The sequence below is a fragment of the Pungitius pungitius genome, chromosome 11 (assembly GCF_949316345.1).
Source record: "Pungitius pungitius chromosome 11, fPunPun2.1, whole genome shotgun sequence".
Taxonomy (NCBI): Eukaryota; Metazoa; Chordata; class Actinopteri; order Perciformes; family Gasterosteidae; genus Pungitius; species Pungitius pungitius.
In genome coordinates this window covers 84,585-106,654 of record NC_084910.1, presented here as the reverse complement: position 1 = coordinate 106,654, position 22,070 = coordinate 84,585, and the positions used below count along the sequence as shown (strand labels likewise).

The 22,070-nt window shown below is 41.1% G+C and overlaps 3 protein-coding genes across 5 annotated transcripts in view; all 3 read left to right on the top strand.

Moving 5' to 3' along the window:
- Positions 1 to 3,453: 3,453 nt before the first annotated feature.
- On the top strand, positions 3,454 to 16,210 carry LOC119198195 (tumor necrosis factor receptor superfamily member 11B-like). Its single transcript, XM_037455122.2, has 6 exons — positions 3,454 to 3,596; positions 10,160 to 10,387; positions 10,895 to 11,039; positions 12,999 to 13,214; positions 14,744 to 14,968; positions 15,055 to 16,210. Exons 1-6 carry the CDS (start codon positions 3,549 to 3,551, stop codon positions 15,447 to 15,449), a joined length of 1,257 nt encoding a protein of 418 aa, XP_037311019.1. The 5' UTR covers positions 3,454 to 3,548; the 3' UTR covers positions 15,450 to 16,210.
- Positions 16,211 to 17,956: 1,746 nt separating this feature from the next.
- LOC119197716 (tumor necrosis factor receptor superfamily member 6B-like) lies at positions 17,957 to 20,240 on the top strand. The gene is made up of 5 exons (XM_037454262.2): positions 17,957 to 17,987; positions 18,468 to 18,837; positions 18,936 to 19,112; positions 19,227 to 19,308; positions 19,419 to 20,240. Exons 1-5 carry the CDS (start codon positions 17,970 to 17,972, stop codon positions 19,636 to 19,638), a joined length of 867 nt encoding a protein of 288 aa, XP_037310159.2. The 5' UTR covers positions 17,957 to 17,969; the 3' UTR covers positions 19,639 to 20,240.
- A 733-nt stretch (positions 20,241 to 20,973) lies between these two features.
- The window catches only part of LOC119197433 (F-actin-uncapping protein LRRC16A-like), a 47,461-nt gene continuing 46,364 nt past the window's right edge, over positions 20,974 to 22,070 (top strand). For 2 of the 3 annotated variants that reach the window (XM_037453724.2, XM_037453722.2), the window contains exons 1-2: positions 20,974 to 21,238; positions 21,346 to 21,448. In XM_037453724.2, coding sequence (XP_037309621.2) covers positions 21,409 to 21,448 — 40 coding nt within the window. In that variant the 5' untranslated portion in view covers positions 20,974 to 21,238; positions 21,346 to 21,408. The remainder of the gene's footprint in view (positions 21,239 to 21,345; positions 21,449 to 22,070) is intronic. The other variant, XM_062565419.1, reaches the window with a different exon arrangement.

Here is a 22,070-nt window from a genome sequence, read left to right as displayed (position 1 = left end):
GCTAATTTGAAACCACAAAGATCCTGTGTCTAAAAACGAAATATATAAACATAAGAAAAAAATATATGATAGATGCATTATGGAAATAATGTATGGAAAACATCTAAAGGTACAGTTCATATTTGCCCATTTAAGATATGACTAAACTAGAGAAGAAAATACATCATGTGCTGGAGTCTCTCCTGGTGTAGTGTTCTCTTTTAGATACGACACCTCTCCAGCAGACGAGCATGCAAACGTCTCTCTCGTGAATAAGCCTCGTTTCATGCGTCACTCTCAACACCACAGTTCATAAGCCCAGCAGAGTTTCCCCTAAATCTTTTGCAGAAACCTCACCAGAGAAAACAGGCCGACCACATCAGCTGCCGTGGAAGTCTAGGGATCCCTGTGCTGTTATTTCTTCTCTCAAGGTCACATGTGACTCATTGCTTTGCCTGGCAGCACTTCCAACGCCGGGCACAAGGTCTGCTGAAACCCTCATCCTTTTTTCAGACCCCTCTCTGCTACTGTTTCCCTTTGGTGCTCTCTCAGATATGCAGCCTCCATTGGATACACCACCACTTGATTTTCACTGTCCACTTCATTCTAATCTGCCTCTTACTGCCTCGACACATCCACATTCTCTCTGGGTATCTTTGCCCCGCATTGATGATTTAAGTATCCCGTTGAGGCTTTTTCATCAGTTAGCAAAATAAAGACTTGTCCACTGTGATTCCCATCTGAGGGGCCCAGGCAGTGAGAGAGAGATAGAATATCCTGAAACAAGAATTCTGAGGTGGACCGCAGGAAGGCAGAGAAGAGAATAGGAGAAGGTCAAGAAACCTTTAGGAGGCAACGTGCTTCTTCTCTCTGTCTGTTCAACACGACAAAATAAAGTGGTGTGGTTAAGTTTCCTTAAAAAACCTTTGGCACAAAGGTCACTTTAGCCTACTAACTAATGTTTGGAGTTTTTTTGTTGAATTATGCGTGTGTGAGTATAAAATGGTAACGTCTAATTGACTCTTTTCTTGGGAGGATAACACCAGGAGATAGATGACTGGAAATTACTCATATAGCTCTGTCTGCAATGTCCAAAATATAAATGTAATGCCACTGGGGAGTAGAAAAATAGGTATTGTCTCCAAATAGACTTGTAATGTCCTAATCACACATTCAGAGAGCAAGCGGTACCTGTAAAAAGACCTGTTGGTTAACTGCCAGTAACATTATGCCAGGGGCAATTAAAACCTTTAACAAGTCAAATCACGTTTTATGATTTGGCAGAAAAACCATGGGATTCTCTTTGCGAGCTCCAAACATTATGCAACACCCATTAGTGATCAGTTAGTGGTGTCGCTCACGACACAAAAATACTCTCACGTGTAGTTTTAAAAATTCTCTGGAACAGTAAGTCACTTTGAAGAGCCTCCAACCTGTCACCATTGTATTCTCACAGTCCGATAGTGTTCACAAGATTTACAATCCAGCATTGAAAACAAGACTATGAAACTAATAATCCAACAGTTCATTTCTTCTGTGATTTCTTCTCTTTTTTCCATCTTAAAAGTAGCTTTTGTGTTCTTTAGCTGTAAGTTGGAGCTTACCAAAACCAAGGTTCACCTGTTAGTTGTATCTCTTGGAAATACATGGTTGCAACTAACTTTTGACTTTAGGTTGCAATCTTTTGTACTAGAATGCATGTTATGACGTTTTTACATTCACATTTTAATGACATTAGCACCGCTGTTAATTCCAGGTTCATTGAGGGAAAGTCAAGAGGATGTTTGAATTTTTTTTTATCTCTCAGGTAACCATCAACACAACAGTTATCAGTTCCCTTTTCCATTAATTTGTTTATGCAAAGAAGCGTGACTTTAATAAATGCAGTACAGGTAAACACGCATGCACACCCACACGCAGACACTCAGGATGCACATACAAGAGAGGAAGTACATGAACACACACACACATTGTGGCTAATACGCATTTAGCACTGATGTGAATACATGTAGACTATAAAATCTGATATCTCCCTGTAGTATGCAAAAAAATGGAAAAAGCTCAACAAAGAACAAATCTCAACATCTTTGCAGATGACCAGTTGTATGGCTGCTAGACAGAGAGCCATTATTATTATATGGAAATTCAAAGTAGATCAAAAAGTAGTACTAAGTTGACACGCCAAAGCAGTCACCGGTTTATGGACTCATAATAAGTCAGTAAGTAGCTTTCTTTTTACTTAAAAGTCTCCCACTTTTTGTCCTGGTCGTACACGGCAGACCTCACCGCCAGGCCTCAGCTCGTGTGCAGCTGTTCCACGTGTACGTGTGTTGGAGAAGGTGGACTTCCAGCTTCCGCTTAACCATTGTTGTGGTGTGCCCCAACCTCCATGCTGAAAGACGGTGTGTATTTTTTTGCACTGGTCCCTGTGTGTGTTTTAAGTCACTGTGGTGAGTTCTGACCTCACCACTAAGACTTCCCTCACATGGCTCGAGACTCGTAGGCGTTTAATGTCAGTGCTTACACTCAGACCTTCAGCTTCTACGTCAGGCCGTTGTGACATTTGGTGACGATGTTGCATGGGAGTCAGAAAGCAAACGACTAGACGAATGGAAACAAATATTTTTAAGGCCTTTGACATCAGAGGTCTTGTATCAGCATCACATGTCACAATCACAGTGTGAGAGGGCCCTTTTGTTATTATTTGAGTGTGGGAGTTTCTCGTTGGTTGCAAAGTTGAACCGTAGATTAAATCTTAAATTAGTTTTTGAAATGTTTATTTAAGATGTAAAACCGAAGTTGGTAGAGCAGGGAAACGTGCCCAACATGTTTCAAATCTGACAAATGTCACTGGATTGGCCCATTAGAATTCAAAATGGAACCAAAGGTCCACTTTCTTACTTTTTCAGCAGCTAACAGGAATTTGTATTACAGTATATTTACAATTTATATTTTGCAAAGAATGTCAATCTTGGTTTAAGTTTTTATTTTTCATTACAAGAAGCTCTCTTTCTCTGAAAGAAGTTATTTTGCATTTTTTTCTAGATTTGAGGAATAATTATGTTCTTCAAATAGTACACATATATTAAAAGTAATTCCATATATTTAGTAGAATTCTACAATCAAATGGCACAGTAGGCTACTGCCTAATACACCCCAAACAGTCAATTACATGATTAGATGTGGCTTAGTAAACAGAAAAGTTATTGTCTTTCTCTATAAATGAGGAATACTCACATTGAACCAAATGTTAATCAGGGATTTATGTTTAGGGAATATTTGCATTAACACATCTGATCTTTTAGACCCATCCTTCCTCCCTTCGATGTCGCCCTCATCAGTGCTGTCTTTTGCACAATAGAAACGTTCTCGTAAGGATGCAACGCTTTATTTTTAGAGAGAAACCCAACGATACACGGGGGGGGGGGGGGGGGGGGAGTTACGAGGGGGGTGGGCACAATCCGCCCTCCCTCCTTCCCTCCTTCCCTCGTCGTTCTTTAGCCTACTGTATAAGTACAGATCTGTGATGGAGGCCCCATCACACCGCATTTCACTTTCACGCAGTGAAGATGAGCTCTCGGATAACGAAATCCAGCCCGACCATGAAACTGATACTGGTGAGTAAACATGACTTTCTGCGCTGGAGCGACCTCCTCCTCCGCAGCGCAGAGACGCTCCTCACTTTGCTTTTGGCGAAACGCGGATTATTGTTGGGCTGCGCGCGGTTTCAGATGTTATCGCCTTAGTCTAGATTTATTACCCCAATATATTCGCTGACCACGTGTCCGCGTGTGCTTGGGAAATAGACATCATCCTGACGCCATGTGAGAGGTTTTATATTCAAGACGTGTTTCTACCTCTTTTACTTGTACAACTCAATTTAATCCTAATCAAGTAAAGCTGTTTTATTTATTCATACGTTTCTGATCAAACATTTTCATGATTTACTGGATATATATATATATATACTACTTATATATAGTAGTCTATATACATCCAGTATACATATATATATATATATATATAAGATCGTCAAAAGATTTGTAAAATAATTCCAGTTTTGAAAATAGACCTTTGTTTAATTAAACTGGTGCTTATTTGCTTTTGGTGATTAAAGGAGCTCATCTTTCACCCACGTTTTTTTATTCACTGCTGTGACCTTCAAACAAGATCTATGATTTCCATTAATGACTCAATGTTTACTTTGGCTCTCATCTCGTTGCTTTTTCTGTGGCACGTTTGAAATGAATGAGACTTCATGTTGTCGATGGTGTTTACTGCCGGCTCTCCTTTTTTCTATAATGCTTTCAGTGGATTTTAAATGAACGCTTAGAGGTCAGGAGCAGTTATTTTCTCAGGCTGTGTTTTGCCTCTGGTATTATGTTGGAGATTAGGAAGTTTTGCATATGTGCACGTGCAGATTTGTATCTGGGACATAAACAGGTTGTGGACTGTGACTACAAAACACTGGACCCACTATTTATCCTCCTACTCTGCAAGTGTAAGCTCAGTCAGTCATTGTGTTAAGGGACGCTTCTTTGTGTGTAAAATAGGTGTGCAAGGCAGTGAAGTACAAATGTCTGTAGAAGAATGTGTGTGTGTGTGTGTGTGTGTGTGTGTGCACATGTCGGCTACTTGCAACTATTTAGTGTGATATCAACCAGTATTCCCACCACTACTTTTCTCGAACGCAAAACAATCAATTTACCAAAAATAGGCTCATATTTTGACCCTGACAATCCCTGACGTAGTGTTGTTGTGTTCATCCATTATTCAGTTAGTCATGCAGTCGTTTGGGACGCCATGCAGGGCATCCAACCAATGAGTCAGATGCCACAGTCTCAACAATCAGCTACAGCCAATAAGTCAATCTGCACCCCTCTGGATCCTGTGTCCTCCCTCCGCCACCAACTCACTTACTTTAAAAGTAATTCTATTTTAAATGTATAATGTGCAATTTTGTATTCAAAATAGTGCTATGGCTTAGGAGCCGGGGGGTGGGGGGGTATATGCACCTCCTTCACTTGTGCATGCTTCGTGTTCCCCTGACAGTGTGTGAAGGTCATGGAACTTGGTAAAAAAAACTGAATATCATGTTTTTTAACATGATAGCTTCATGTTTTACTGCAGATGCATGCCTAACATGAAAGTCAGCCGGAGAAGGGAAGTTTGAGGGAGCACAAATAATGCAACTGGGGACACCTGTCTGTCCATCCAGCCAATCAGACAGCAAGGTAGCCTACATGTTAACCATCCATCCGTTCTTGTTATACTGCCCTGATCCCTGTTATCTACTCTACAATCTCTTTATCTCCGTGCTTCACTCTCTGTTGTGGCCGTTGGCGCTCGGGCAACAACTTCCCTAAACCTGGCACGCAAACAGGAGAAGATGCAGGGAGGTCACTTGGCCAAACCGACCTAAACACTGGAGAATGGCAGAGGAAGTGAGCGTGACTGGGGGAGAGACACATACAGAGGGTGTGTAAGCCTATAGGGTCAACATGTTTTCAACGAACAAGCACAAACGTTCATTCAGAAAGTAACGATTACCTCTGGAAGTTGGCTCTGCACACCTAACTTCCCCTTTTCAGTCAACAGTATTCCTGATAGCAGAAGTACTTGTGTTTGTGTGTGTGTGTGTCTGTGGGAGGGAGGCACTGAATAAATATCAGATACAAAGAGCAGAAAGGTAAAAGGGATTCACCGGTTAGGGTTATCTTAAAAGAACATAAAGACTGATTTGAGTTCCGTTGTCAAAGTTCATCATATATGTTCCAAAAAAATAATAATTTGGTAAAAAAATACAGAATACAGTAACTGAACATATAAGTACTGGACTGGTTATGCAGCCAAATGAGGATTTACCAATCAAAAGGACACACTTTCTCATTGAATGAGATAATGTGTCCAGGGACTCCCCCTACTAGGCGTCACAGTATCATAGGGAGATCATGGAATTGTAAAATTATCTTCTTCTACACAAATTTGTCTTAATTTGTTGGACTTCCATCCTTCTTTCCTGTTTTAGTTGTGGTTTTGCATAATTTGACCTCTTTGGGCCTAAAACCGTATTTTGAATGAAACAATGTGAGACGTTTTAAGTAAAATCTATTTCACGCTTTGCTGGATCTGGTAACAAGTCGTAGACATCGTAGTGTGACCTGGAGCTGCAGGGAGTCACTGGTTTAATCTTCAAAAATTGTAAAGTAAGCATGTATCATATATTTTATAAATGTTTCATATGATTATTAATTTATGTTAAATAAAAAAGCTACTGGACTATAAAGAACAACATTTTCTTCTGAAATGTTGTTAAAGTAGAAAATATATCAGCCAAACAGTACAGCATTCTGCAGAATTGCAATGTTGCATATTCCTAAGTAAGTTTTATCACAATATTTAAAGCAGCAGATTCTGAATAAGATGCACATTTTACTTTAAATGCTGGGATGAATAAGTGAACAAAGACAAAGTCCATGTTCACAGGATCCAACACACACATACCAGAGCTGGAATCCCCCCTCAGACCACCTGCGCTCTACAGTTAACTGAAGCCATGTGCCTGGTGGATAAGCTGGTGTAGTGTGGTTTGGTCCCTTTGTGACATGGTTCCTCTCCTCATGCCATTCATTTAAAACTGGCCTCTGGCTACTCAAACACTGATTCTCCCCTTCCTTTGAATTTCAGTTTGCTCCACATTACTTGTAACCCGAAGCCTGAACCCTGTTTGCTGGTAAAATACTGCCACAAACTTGTTCTGGAAACATTTGAATATTTCTGCTAACAATAGAAATGAGGACATGTTTTCTGTTTCAAAATTGTGACTCATTGAATTTGGTTGAGGTTGGTTCTCTGAATACAGATGCTCATTTGTTCTCAATATCCACTTTTTTATTCTTAACCACCAATAAACGTATCAACTGTCTAACAAAATTCCACCTGTCTGTCTCAGTATTTACGTAATATTCTTTGTGACGTTACTAAGGGAAGAGTATTCAAGTGGTAATTAATAGGAATAATTTCTTTTTCGTAAATTTGATAAGCCCGTTAACCCACCCCCACTATTTGGATGCTACTCTCTCTGTGTCTTCTGTGTTTTAGGTGGGTGAAATCAGTTATGTTTCTACAGTCCATCTGTCATCTGGTGCTTGAAGTTCAGTTACACTTGTTTCCCCAAAGCCCTCGGCCTTCATGACACTTACGCCTTTAGCTATAATTTAGACAACAGAGAGGTCACAGAGAAACAAAAAGCTCCCAGAGTCTTAACGACCCTGTCCAGCCAGCGGACTGGCATTATTTCAATAACTACATCATCGAATGTCAGAGGTATTACATGTGTGCCCTAAGTGATGGATAAACACACTGTGAATGACTGTTGCTCACCACAATAACATCACACCGTGTCCCTCTTGCGTTGCCTGTTGTGAGAAGGGGGGCCTGTATACCCCCACACTGGACTGACTGGAACACACTTGTGCCGTTGTTTGTTTCATTCCAGATGAGAAAATCTGCTAAAAAGCAGATGTTCTCTGTATAAACATAAGGTTTTCTCTATACTCACTTCAAATGGGATTTTTCGTGGTATAGAATACATAAGCAAACTGTAACAGATCAACCCTGATTTAACCGGTAAATACATCGATAACCACTGAGACTGAGAATGGTTTTGATCTTTTTTCTATCTCATCGGTTACAATCATTTGCATAGCAGCTGCCCTGTCTTGCTCAAGGGCATTTCTGTTAGGCTGAACATTGTCATTACCTTTATACCTTAGTCCAAGTCTTCCCCTAAGCAGGACGTGACTCTCGTTGAGCTTTGCCGGGTTCATGTGAACTGTATAATTATGGCTGTCATTGGCCCCTAACTGCCGTGTAATTTGGATTCCCAGCGGTTGTCCCTGATGTCATCCGATGGCAGCTTCTAAGGAGGTGAAAAGTTCAATATCTCTTTTAGCGGCTGATAGTCTGATACACGCACACCACAGGACATCTTCCCAATAAGTGAATTGTCAAAAAGTTGACCGATTTCTTTTCCACAAAAGAAGAGAGCTACTGTACTGGCTGATTTTGAAATGTGGGAAGTGTTTTTTTTCTGCGAGTGTCAGAACTAGAAAATCATTTCATCATTTCAAATTAAGTCATGTAACATTTCCAGGATTTCCATCCAAAACATTTGACTTTTCTCTCTTGAATGGGTTTGAATTGAAGTAGGATCAAAGTGTGAATTATTAATAATGAAAAATAAAGGTCTTAAGCTGGACCTATGATATACAGTGTGTGATTGCATTGAACTATGGACCTCCCTTAGGGATTTTTAGATCCTATCATAACGTAAAGCAACATCTCTGTGCTGCTCTCACATGTGCTGTCGTTTCATTCAAACTACTCAAGATGTCTTACTTTACAGTATATATATATATATATATATATATAAAGTACGTGGTCGAGTCAAAATCAATGACGCTGATATTCTGATTCTGATTCTGAAGAGCTGGACTATGGTTATGGGTTTGATTGTGACCACCCATGCTACAAACATACAGATGCAGTCATGGTTCTGCACAGCGAGTCGCTGCGGATGAAAGCCTTCTGCCCAATGTTGTGCTCAGAGGTCCACACTGTAGGTTTTGCCCGGGAAAACCACTGCGCTTGCCACGCTGTTTGAAGTTTAGGTTTCTATTATGGTGTATAAAACCATTCATCTATTTTTATGTCAGATTCTGAAATTACCCCTATTGCAAAAGGCAACAAAAAGAGTGTGCCATGCATCATTTCAGGTTGGTAACTCCTAAAATGATAAATGGTAAAAACAGTATTTTCACAGTGTAGAGTATCGAGTGAAAACAAAAAAATGCAGATCAAAACAATATATTAAGCAGCACACATGATGGTAAAGACATGCGCGCGCACACACACACACACACACATTGTACATTGCGTCTCGTGGTTTCAATTTTAAAGTAAATGGTATAAATACACACACGCAGAAAGGAGATCAATGATGTGTGGCGAGTAAACTGTATAAAAGAGTGGGTTTAGTGTTTTGTACTCTGGTGGTAAATAGGGAAAGCCCAGTAACCTCCAACAGTTATTTTTATGAATAGCAGCCAGGAGAGGAGGCCGCAGCGCACACAGACCAACACTGAGGAAGACGATAATGGAACATGAACATCAACAAACACACACACACACACACACATTTCTGCATGTGTGGGCATTCTTGCACAAACATGCATGACGGTTGTTGCTGTTGTTGTTGTTGAATGAATTCATTCATTTTTGAAAAGGCACACACAAACACAAAACCCCATACAGTTTGTCCCAGCATTGAGGATTTATTCCTGCCAATGGTAAAGTCCACCAATGGCTGAGGGACTTCAGGGTGTAAGGAGCCAGTCTGCATGTGGCCTCGAGCAGCTGCTTTGACACCAACTGACATCTTGGACTTTAAGCAAAGGCTTTTCAGTTTTCCGCCCAAGCGATGATACATGAGCTTGTTTTTGAGGCAATAGCTGAATATGTCCATCTCTGAGGCCTCACTAACAGCCCCCCACCTCCCAGTTTGTCCATATTGATGGATTGCGGGGAAGACACATGGGTGTGGTGTGTTCTTGCTGCAGGACGCTATTACAGTAGATCAGCGTCGACCCACGTCAGATGCTTTCAGCTAGAAAGGAACACGTCTACAGAGCTTAATGGCTTTGGAAAAGCATTACGAGTCTGAGAAACACTGCTAAATGTGCACTGAATTAATCCAAATCAAGCTAGAAATCAGGCAGAAATTAATTTAGTTTAACTGTTAACACAGCACACGTGGCATAATATTGGCTCCACTACAAAAACATAAAGTTAAGGTTGTTTGAAATGTTGCTCTTGAGCTCCCGTGCAGTGAGACGTGAAATCCATGAAACTAAAGCTGAACATTCTGAGTCCCTCACCGGCTTGCTCTAAAGCAAAGGAAATGAGTTTAATACTATGTGTTCACTGGGAGCTTCAACTTTACAGCTCTGACCTTTCTTTACACTCCTTACTGGAAGCTTCGGGTTCTAAAAAATGAAACAAATATTCAAAACTTCAGCCAAAGAGGAGCTGTGCACGAGATGGGTTTCATTAGAGATTTGTCACAGCTGTTGACTCTAAACTACCACTAAACCATTTTTGTTCTTTTCTTTTTTTGCAGCTTTTCACAACCTCTCTCTCCTGGGCCTTCCAGCAACAGGCCCTGCCGCCAAAGTACCAGTACCTCGACCCTGTGACGTCTGACCGCCTAGTATGTGACCAGTGCCCTCCTGGCACAGCCGTGAAACGACACTGCACCACGGACGCACCCACAGAGTGCCAGGCCTGTCCTGAGAGGCATTTCGCTGAGAACTGGCACTGGGGAGACACGTGTCAATACTGCACCTCGGTATGTACGCGGTCGAAGGCTTTATCAACGGTTCTTTTTGAAAAACAACAGTTTTTGTAATGATTTTGTCTGAAGCCAAATCCATTTCAGGAAGTCCAGGAAATTTCGATATCCCTTTAATGTTTTTTATCTGCTCCTCTGCTGATGCACAACTACGCGGTTTGTTCAGATTTTAGCAAAGCTTCCTTAAACCAGTGTTAAGTTGTTGTTACTGATAATTCAAGTTTAGAAGGTCATTGTGGAAGAGTGACATATCACTCTTGAGGTATTTTTACATCCCAGTTCTAGTATTTCATTTCTATCATTTCTCAAGTGATTGTTGTATTCCTCACATATGTGCAATGCCAATCAGTACTAATGTGAATGTAGATCTGTACATGCAGCCTTGTTTCATTGTGTGTGTGTGTGTGTGTGTGTGTGTGTGTGTGTGTGTGTGTGTGTGTGTGTGTGTGTGTGTGTGTGTGTGTGTGTGTGTGTGTGTGTGTGTGTGTGTGTGTGTGTGTTTAGGTGTGCAAAGAGAGACAGCTTGTGAAGCAGCAGTGCAACAGCACTCATGACCAGCTGTGTGAGTGTGCTCCTGGTTTCCACCTAGTGGTGGAGTTTTGCATTCCACACAGTACCTGCCCTCCTGGCTACGGAGTGACAACATTAGGTGAGAGGATGTTAAACATTATACATATTATTATGTGGTTCTCCCGGTAGATGCCTTTGTTTTACATCATAGTTTGGATAAAACGTATTTTCGGTTGATTCAGTCAAAATCAAAGCTTGATTTAAATTGGAGATCTCTGATGAAGAGTATAGATAACCGAAATCAATCAGAAAGAATAATGTCACTTATTTGACTTATGTGACGTGTGTGCATATGTGTTAATGGATGTTTGTTGCTACGGTTATACATTCATTGAGTTTCCAAGAATTCTGGTTAGAATCGAACACCCTCTACTATCTGACACCGCAAGACGAGATAAACACAACTATTTCTGTGAATTCTCTTGTACAGATGTATCCTCAGATCTGAAAGATTAATGATACGCTGCAGACATGAGGCAGCATTTTATGGGATTCCCTTCTCCGAAACTGAAGGACTGACAAAAATGTGTTATTTGATGCCTTGACGTGTGGTTTAAAGCTTCAAACAAAATGATAGAAACACGATGGCTAAGTCCTTCTTTGAGGATCTGCTAATTTTTCTGTTTCTAGTTGTATCTCTAAATGAATGCAAAATGGTCTATTTGTGAATGAATGACTGAAACTATACAATTCATGTTTTCCTACGACTAAGAATTATTTTTAATATAAATTAATTAATTAAAATTAAATAGGTAAATCTAAAAAGTAGTTGAGCTTTAACTTGACCAGGTGAAATTTGAAATCTATTTTTTAAAGGGGACTTGTGCAAGAAGAAGAAGAAGAAAACTAAACAAAAACAGACTAAAAAGAAAGAGAGCTACTTTTAGCTATATATATAGCTAAAATATATACTAGATTGTTCTTAACCTATTTAAATTAATATCTCTAGACAGTAGAGATACAGTAGCACTTCTACTTTACATTATGCTCCTTCCTATGACGGCAATTTGCTAACATGCTACTTCTGCATTGATGGAGGGAATTCACAGAACACTAACAAGTTAAATGTCAGCTTGTGAAACCATATTACAGCTAGACTTGCACATTTTCATGCTCTACATACTCATCAGTGCTGCAGGAAACATCAGCACTTTGCTGTGTGCATATCAGCGAACGGTTTCATGTCTGCATGCTAAGGGTTGAAACTGTTGAACGGAAGAAGGAAACTAATCAAAGGTCAAATCTGAATCAAGCACAACTTGTCCTCCTCCCACAAGTTTTCACTTCTGCGCATTAGTGATAGAGACAAAATGAGGATGTTTTACCACATAGACATCATCCTGTTGTCATGAGTGTTGCTGGCCACATACCAGATGTTCTTGTGCTTTACAGTAATGTCTACAACGTTTACTGTAATGTCTTCACGCTGTGGTTACATGTTGAATGTTACATTGTAGATAGGTAAGAAACAGTGAAGAAACAGTGAAGGGTAGGAAAATGTCACTGAAGATTAAAGGTAAAACCTTTAAATTGATCTCAATAGTAGATTGAGAAAAATAGTAATTACGGGCAACATTTTAAGTAATTAAATAATGATAAATGATTATCATTTTCTTACCTTATTAGTTTAGCGATGTTGTTACTTCTGTTAAAAGCACTCCAAGTGCACTATTTAGTCATAGTCACATGTTGAGTCTGGACATGTGATACATACATCATACTTTGATGATACATTCTTTGGTCGTGCTGTAATGAGTAAGCAATGAGTCATTCCAAAGGTCACACCAGCATCTGTTCTCCTGAAGCCTGGTCACATGTCGTTGTGGTCATAGCTCTTGGAATCACATCCTCTCGATGGCTTTGACCGGCAAGAGATTGTGAAGCGTGATGTGTAATGTGTACAACCGAGTAAAATGTGTCAAATGAAACCTCTGATAGTACAGACGAGAAAAATCTGTAAGGCCACTTGAACTGTATTGTTTCTGTCTCTCTTTCAATCCATATGATTAACATTTCATCCTGTGTGCATCTCCTCCAGGTACACCGGTGAGTGACACCACATGTGACCCTTGTCCCGCTGGTCATTTCTCCAGTGGGTACTCTGCCTCTGAGGCCTGTCAGCGCCAAAGAAATTGCTCTGATTTGGGTCTGAAGACGCTGAGATGGGGCACGTCCACTTCAAACAGCCTCTGCGACACTCCGGACCAGACAGCAACGCTGGAGTGCTCTCAGCATCGCACCTTGTGCCACACTGGTAAGGCATTCACTCAGAAGGCCGTACAGCAAGGTTTTAGGACGAATGCAGGGTGGAATCAGGGAAGAGATTGTTTCCACAGTGAATACTCCCGCACACATACACACAAACAACCGTGTCTTTGAACTAACCTCCATTGTCAACAACTTAAACTCCGCCAGGGCTGAATTATATCAGAAATGTGGTCATCTTCATTCCAGAAATCAGGGGATTTCCTCGGTCAGGTTCTTGGTCCAAATTCCATTCTTTTCTAAATTCTTGCGTGTCGGAAAAAACAACACAAGAGAGAAAAACCAAAGGGTTGAATGGGATGTTTACGCTACTGCTGTCATGTTGATCATCACCGGGTCATGTTGATGGATCAATTACTCTGTTCACTGTCACATCCTCGAACTACAAAAACAGAGGAAACTCAGTCAAGCACAGAGACACTAAATAAGAGCTGCTAAGTCTTTGTTACTCAGACTTAAACTATAACAGATGTGTACAATTCATTTGAGAGGAGAGACCTCAAATATGACAATAAGATCTCAGAGCCTGAGAAACCACAGTCACTAAAGAACACACACATGCAGGTGCTCAGACCCTGGCACACTTATGCATACTGTATACCAGACTTAGAAGTGAACGCACAAAGCTGTTGCCCCTCAGGGAGGCTGATTAAACACTCGTTCACAAATGTTCCTTCTACGCAATAATAAACCACAGATTCTCTGCAGCAGATCCTGGAACCATTAAGCTGAGGTTTTTTTTTAAACAAAGAAATGATAAATTGGGATTCTCAAAGTTGCTTCGTGATTTGGAGAAATCACCAGGACCTCAATGTCAATTATGGAACAAGCCACACTTCAATCATAGAGACATCCGAGAAGCCTAATTTCCTTTTCACATTAAACTCAACCATACTATAGCTATGTTGGTTTAACTGAACTTTTTTAACATTATTTCCTGTTATCTGCTTCATTACTGTAAGTTACAGTTGACAGTTTCACATCGTCAGCTTTGTCTGTTCTGTGTAATACGAAAACCCTGCTCTTTGCAAACATAATTTACCTCATAAAGGGAGCCCAGAAATGTACAAGTGTAGGTGTTTAGGTAGGTGTAGGTGTTTGTCAGTCAGCAGCAAAGTGTCGGGACAGACTCACCTCAATTCACTTCAGTTCAACATGCAGCTCAGGTTGCTTTGGTGCAGAGCAATACAGAGGGGCCCAGTTGGCCCTGGTGTCACTAGAGAAAGAGCAAATCCTTGTTTCTGCTTTGGCTAAATTACAAGCCAGTGATTTGAGCACAAACAAGTATAATCAATTGCAGATGTATAATAGGCCCATTGGACCAAACTATGGAATCAGAATGCTAAACATTGTCTGTGGACCACTGTTGAAACATCTGTGAACGATGAATTGTGATTGGCTGTGGTCATTGGTCTAATTGTATAATGTGTCCACTGCTATGAATATTTAGATTTAATTTCATTAAATTTGTAATAAAATAGCTTTAAGTCAACTGTCTGCCTTTTAAAATGTATCCAGATGTGACTCTGTGTGAGGAGGCAATCTTCCAGTCTCTCTCATCCCTGCGACTGTCCTCGGTGCCCCTGGAGCGCCTGTTAGAGAGTCTTCCCGGTCAGAGGGTGGACCGTAAGAGCTTGGAGAGGCTGAAGAAGGCCTGCTCTCCCCAGCAGCAGGTCCTCCAGCTGCTGCGACTGTGGAGGAAGCAGAACAAAGACCAGGACAAGATGTACGCCATCATACAAGGTACAGAAAAAGTGCACTTTTTTGAAAAATGACCTTTAATTCAAGCTTTAGATTTGTGTATCAATGGGAACATCCTGTCCCTTCAGGTATGAACCACTGTGAGAGGAAAGTCTCCCGCTGCAACAGCCTAAAAAATCTGACCCTAGACGACCTCCTGAAGGTCACCAACAGCCTGCCGGGGATCAAAGTTCAGCAGGAGGCTGTGCGGGCCGTGGTCTCTACTTGCCTCCCCAGGCAGTACATCCTGCAGGTCCTTCACCTCTGGAAGACAGCGAACCATGAGGTGGATCTAGTCAAAGCTCTGTCTCACAGTCTGAAGGTGCTGCGCAGCCAGGTGGCACCACGCTATCTGCTAAAAGTCCTGAAGAAGATCAGCCGCATCATAGGAACCACCTCCACGCACAAGATGTATGAGAAGATGTTTGTGAATATGCTTCACGATGAGTCGTGTTTTAAGGCTCATAAGCCATTAAATGAATAGAAATATACTGTATATGGCGCCCATAGCATGAAAACACACTAATGGATTGTCCGATGAAGAGCACACACTTAAATGTATGTGAAAGAGTAACACACATGGGTTACATGAAAAAACCGAGGTGTCATCAAGTTATATCAAACTATGCCTAACTATCACAAGGGAAAGACAGGCGGGTAGATGCTTCCTTCCCATCGATTTTTACCAAAATAAGGATGTTTTGATTATATGAGGTAGCATGAAATGCTAATAACTTCACCCTCAGTCTACCGTTTCTTTCTGTGGTGATTAAACTAATACGCCTTTAAGGAAAGAAAGAAAACCTATCACTCATCTGTGTACTCAAGGTAGGCCAAAACTAAAACTCAAAAAAGGTTGCCTGGGAACATTTCGACCGGAGTCTGTGAAAAATGAAAAACTATTTAAGATGTAAATAGCACACTGTTTTATGGAAGATGGGCTGGCAGGTGTAGTGTTTTTCTTATTGTTACTTCCTCACTGATTGAGAAGAAGAACTTAGTTTTACGATTAAATAGATGTATTTTCTGCCATTTTCCTTTGTCTGTTGGTTCGTTCTAGACTGCTGGCAAGTAAAGCTCATCTGATTTTTTTTTGAATTGTCAGCTTTTTGAATGTACAAAGGAGTGCAATTGTTTTCTATTTAAATATATATATATATATAGTTTCTGAATATGTAAAGGCTTGTTTTTTTATTACTTTATCAGAAGTACTGGATTCCAAATGCTGCAAGTTCATGAAGTGATTTGTTTTATATTTTGTTTTATCACTTTTATATTATTAAATGTATGTTCTTTGTTGTATATATGCCCGACTGTTGCTCTCTAAGCTTGTGTAACTTGTGGACACTATTGATCTGATTAAAATCAGTTTGTAAAAAGACATGTTCTTTCTTCATAGATGACAGCTGAATTTGACCTGGTGGTGCAAGAGATTCTACAGCTGCTGCTGATTATGTACACGAGGACAGAGTGGCTCTTTGCCACCTCATCACCTTATGATTGGCTATCCGCCCGGTTCGCTGCACAATCTTAGTTCAAACCATCTGTTTGACAATTAAACCAGACTTTTGTTTTTAGGTTTGATTCAGTCAATTGTTTGCTGGAGCAATGCTTAGCCAGCCAAATAAACAATGCTTATTATGGCTCTGGCTCGGAGCAGGACTCTGCATTGTTGCTTTGCTAGTTTCCGTTAAGAAATAACACTAACACAATGCTGCTGGAGGCTAGCTTGTATCCCTGGAGGGATGGGAGGCATGGGAGGACCAGGCCCATGTGGGACAGAGAGTCAAACCCTGCCGCCTTAAAACGAGAGGTTTTTGAAAGGTTCTGGAAACACTATCCCTTTAGTCCACTGGGAGTGTCAAAATCAAAACAAAAGGAAAGCTAATTATAGCTTTAGGTAGACTTTAAACATTTTTTCCATCCACACCGGTCAGGCTCAGTGTAATAGTATGTAAGGGACCGAGAATGAAGGAGCTCAAAAGCCAATTTCATGTCATTGATATGGATACAAGCGCTGGCAAACGTTGCAGCCCTGATTTACATGGAAATCTTCCACTTTTGGCTCGGAAACATCTTCTTCCAGAGCACACATCTTCCCACCAGAGTGTCAGCCTGCAGTTCTTCAATGGGAATTTCACCTAAATTTGACTCACATGGTAAACTCCTCAGTGAGAACTACCAACCAAACACTGATGGAGTGGAATCCCTGATGAGACAGGGGATCTTTTTTAAGTGAGGTATTTGAGCTTATTTCAACAATTCAATTGACATTTATTTTGACCTCAAATATAAAATATATATTTTCAATGGAACATTTTAGCACCGTCTCCTGACACGGTTGACCCTTCCATGTGAAGTGGGTTTTTAATCCAACTTCTTCGAAAATGACTCTAAATTGCCATAAGTGTCAAACTGTGGTTGTCTGTCAGCCCTGCAAAACTCTGACCAGCTGTCCAGGGTGCACCCTGTCTTTGCCCCAAAGTCATCCAGGACGTTGTCCTGATCCTTGTTCTGCTCCCTCCACACATGCACATACAACTGATGGATGAATATTTGGTAAACCTCTATTAGTAAAACTTTTCTACAGAAATTAAAATGTTTTCCAGCTTTGCATTAAAAAAAGCAGGCATGTAGGCACTGGGAAATGTCTGTGGGCCACGCATCAGAGATACAACATTTTTGTGGGGCACGTGTGATGTAATTACAAAGATTAATATTACAAAGCCAATAGGCCAGCAGGATATTTGGATGTCAAATTTGATGATCTCTAAATATAAAATTAAAACCAGAAGACCCTTATTTTGAAATGGTGGTTTATCACCACTGAGATTATTAATTTTAATAGTCCCTGTAGCTTCTATGTAGCTTCGCAAGTGGTTTGACCTTTTGAAATTACGATTCATTAACCACCAAAAACACAAACGCCCACACAGGTTCCTTAAGAAACCTATATAAATAGCGTTTATTCCATTGTCAAACTAACTTCAACAGAACTGGTGACATGCACATCATCACCATGGTGAGTATTCTGTACAACACGTACAAATTTAAAATGACAAAATCTACGAAGGCAGAGTCATACATGGTGATTAGTGATGCTTTAAATATTAAAACAATATTTATTTTAATGAAATATAAAAGAATCTGTGTATTTTATCCCTTGCATTTACACAGATTTATAAAAAGTTGTATTGCAAATACTGCTGCCCATATTATCATTTGTTAAGATCCAGGCAGTATGAACTAACATATCTTACCAAATCACTTCTGTAAGTTAATGCTAAACATTGCTATGATGTTTCCAGGGTTGGAAAAAGATCATAGAAATGTAGTCACAGTAAGAAAGGAACAGCCAAATTAAGCATGACCCAAATATTTTCAGATTACTCATCGGGATGGCCAGGCTGTGATCCAATGTGTTAGATAGCACCAAACTGCTGTAATGTCACTGTGTTTATCCTGGGTTTTATCATTGTATTTTTATTTTCTCTCTCCTCAGCTCTTCTTACCAGTGCTGCTCCTGCTTTCTTGTGTGGAATCCACTCCCACCTTTGACTACCAAGACTCCTTCTCCGGGGATGTCCTCACCTGTGACAAGTGTCCACCCGGCACCCACATAACCGACTACTGCACCGCCACCACGCCCACCGCGTGCGCGCCCTGCAGAAGGCAGCACTACACCGAGTTGTGGAACTACCTGCCCAAGTGTCTCTACTGCAGCAATTTCTGCACCGAGAACCAGGAGGTGGAGACGGAGTGCACAGAGACCAGCAACCGGGTCTGTCGGTGCAAAGACGGCTTCTACTTGACCGGGGACTCTTGTGTGAGGCACAAAAAGTGCCCCCCCGGACGCGGAGTTCAAACAAAAGGTGAATACAGTTTGAATTCAATAAACGATGCATACGTCGATGTTGTAGAGGAGGCATGTGAAAACATTCCAATGACCATACATTGGTGTTTTCTGTAGGCACGTCGCAGAGAAACACGGTGTGCCAAAGGTGTTCCGATGGTCACTTCTCTCCCTCACGGTCTGCGCTGGAATCGTGCGCAAAACATCAGGAATGCGCAAGCGGACAGATAGCGCTCCTGCGCGGCTCAGTCGACCACGATATAATGTGTGGCTCATGCGAGGATCTCGCAAATGGTAGTGTATACTTCGTTTTTTGTATGAATTTTATTTTATTCCTATGACAAATGTTTGCTTTGACAAAAGTTTGGATTTCAGACTGCATTATAACGTTAACTTTATTTTTCTCAGTTGAGACGCTGAGGACATTCTTCTCAAGATTATTCAGTTTGAACTGCATTCGTGCAGTACAAATGTGGAAATGTATTGCCAGGTGAGTCCATCGGTTCCCTCTGTAAACCGTCATTTTACCTCTGTACAATGAATCCCTTCACCTTTTGAATTGACAGAACACGCTGGTAAACCTCCATCTCCCTCCAACAGGCGCATTAGCAACGCAAACGAGGGGCCTCTCCCCAAAAGGAGGAATCCTCTGATGGATTGGATCAGAGCGTGGCTGGCCCGGGCTCCAAAGGAGCAGCTCAACGCACTGCCAAAGATGCTGAAGACTTCACAGCTCTGCACCATTGCAGAGAAACTAGAGAGAGTTTTCAATGAGATTAAGCAGCAGAGCCCAAACTGTACTTTACCGTTTGATGTTTAGATAACAGAGTCTATGCAGCTTGCGCTATAGTCATACACCTCTGTCTCTTATTTTGGATTCCATTTTGGCTTCATATATATTTTCTTATACTGCATGGTTTTCTCAGAGAGTGATACCTCATTCCGTGTGTTATCCTCCCTAGCAGAAGGGACATGCGATTACACATAGCATTAGGCAGCTTCACAAACAACGATGATGGTCCATGTCCATGAGCAGTATTACTTAAAATACCAAAAGGTAGTATACAGAAGATTGTGAATGCACAATTAAGAATGTCATGATTAAGATGTTGATGATGAAAAATATAGTCAGGTCTTGTCTTTGTATCATGAACTTAGGTCAGACTATTTACTTCAGGGTATAAGGAGAAAAAAAGTGATTATCTGTCTTGGCTAAACAGGAGGGGAACATCACAAGTAAAATACACAAGTACTACATTCAACATGACGTTGTTACATCATTAAAATGTTACATTACTTTTAGTAAATTCCTAGAACTTGTAATGATATGTAAATGTATGTGTCATAAAATATACGAGGTTCTGTAATATGTTGCGATTTCAAAGGGAACATTTGTCACAATAAATAAAGTTTAGCGGCATAATGTGGTATGAGCGTGTCTGTAATTGAACCAAATCACCACAAGGGTTCGCCATCTTCCATCTTTACATAAGTGATCATAAATACTGACAATTTTACAAACGGAATGAGATACAGCAAGGATCATTATTGGGCTTGGGCTATGGTCATTTATTTATATGCCCATTTATTTTATTCCAAACTAGTAGATGCAGGTGGTAACTTGCCTTGTATGCACTACTCAACCAGATATAAAAACAATCTTTTAATCTTGAGAATTTTAATTAAATATAAAGTATATTTTTTAATTAAAATAAAAAAGCGTTATGACTGTAAAGGCTACACACTCTCACACTAATGAAGTCATTCAAACCCCATTTTTCAGTAAGCTTCCTTTTTTTCGTAGTTGCAGTGGTTGAATATTAACACGGGCTTGTTGCATTGGACAACTCGATGGGCCAACATTCCAAAATATTTTCACAAACGAGTGTATTTCAGTGTATGTGATGATGACGTTGTTATAGGCCACAGGATGTATGCCTTTTTCTCCAATGGTATTTCTCTATTAAGACGTACCCTTTACGCACAGCGTCATCCTTTTCCTGCCACACAGCCATGGGAGGAGGACCTTCATCGGGTTCCGTCAATGACCGCTAGAGGTCCCCCGTTCTCCGCTTGGAAACCACTACCTATTGTAGCCTGCTCACTAATATCAGACTGACACCACCACCGCCCCCCGCCCCCCGTGCCACGCCACGCCACGCCACGCACCCCGGCATCGCGTCGGTGCCGCGACTGTCGCATCAGCGGACGAGGAGGGGCCCCGGTTTCCACTAACCGCCGGTCGGCTCTGCTGTATCCCCCACAGCTTTACGGCAGGACCCCGGTGCGGATGCGTGTGAGCGGCGGTCTTCTCACCTTCCCTGAGGCGCACGATCGGCTGCTCTTCAACATGATTTTGAGAGGACCATAACCGGGTGTTTTTCCCTGTCCTCTTTCTTTCGGCGCACAGCTAAACGCGGGTACATTGTCCGGACACCGAAAGGGGGGGGGGGGCAGCATGTAACCGGGAGGATCGCACCACCTGACACTTGTGTCTCTGTCTCGCTCCTTGTTTTGTCACAACCAGGGGGCTCTCCATGTGTTGACTGAACGGTTCTTTCGTCGTTTTTGGATATCACCTTCCAGCAAAATGAGCGAAGACGTGTCAGAGGTCCACAAAGAGCTTCTGGGTAAGCACAGATCATTTGTAGCCATGTGTCTAGAACGATTACTGATTATCACGGTCCTGACTCACAGTGTGCATGTGCTCCTTATTGAGCTGATAGAAAACCATAAATACAACAAGCCTGCCATGAGACACAGTCATGCCATTATTTCCCCTCAGTGTTGATAGTATCCAATATATATATATTTAACCATTGGGCCAATTTTTATTGGGAAATTATTATTGTGAGAAGAATAAGTACATCTTGTATTTTCCTAAATATAAATTGGGATTAAGAAAACGCACTTTCAATGGGTGAAACAGCCATATTCGCACAATATTTGGTCCAGTGTTAACAGGCTGTCCATCCCAATGTCCAGGGGAGACTGTAAATGCTTAAGCTGCTGTGAAGCTTGACTCTTTGTACACACAGAGGATTGCTGCTGCTCATCAAGGTGATGATCTGTTGATGTGAAGTGGACTTCAGCCTATTTTTGGAAGGAAAAAAAAGGCTACATAGTTTAGTTGTTTTGTCCAGTGTCTTTTATCCCTTGGTAACCTTGGTCCACTCTCACATACCTAACCTGTCCTCTCGGCTTACACCAGCCATGTTTCTTATGGTTTATTTGTATAGAGTTTGGACGTAG

Bases quoted from the DNA above. Each gene is read 5' to 3' on its own strand.
- LOC119198195 (XM_037455122.2), top strand. From the start codon at position 3,549: ATGAGCTCTCGGATAACGAAATCCAGCCCGACCATGAAACTGATACTG. The intron at 10,388-10,894 runs GTATGTACGCGG...GTGTGTGTTTAG, and splicing joins CGTGTCAATACTGCACCTCG to GTGTGCAAAGAGAGACAGCT. The intron at 14,969-15,054 runs GTACAGAAAAAG...CTGTCCCTTCAG, and splicing joins GATGTACGCCATCATACAAG to GTATGAACCACTGTGAGAGG.
- LOC119197716 (XM_037454262.2), top strand. The intron at 18,838-18,935 runs GTGAATACAGTT...TGTTTTCTGTAG, and splicing joins ACGCGGAGTTCAAACAAAAG to GCACGTCGCAGAGAAACACG. The intron at 19,309-19,418 runs GTGAGTCCATCG...TCCCTCCAACAG, and splicing joins ATGTGGAAATGTATTGCCAG to GCGCATTAGCAACGCAAACG.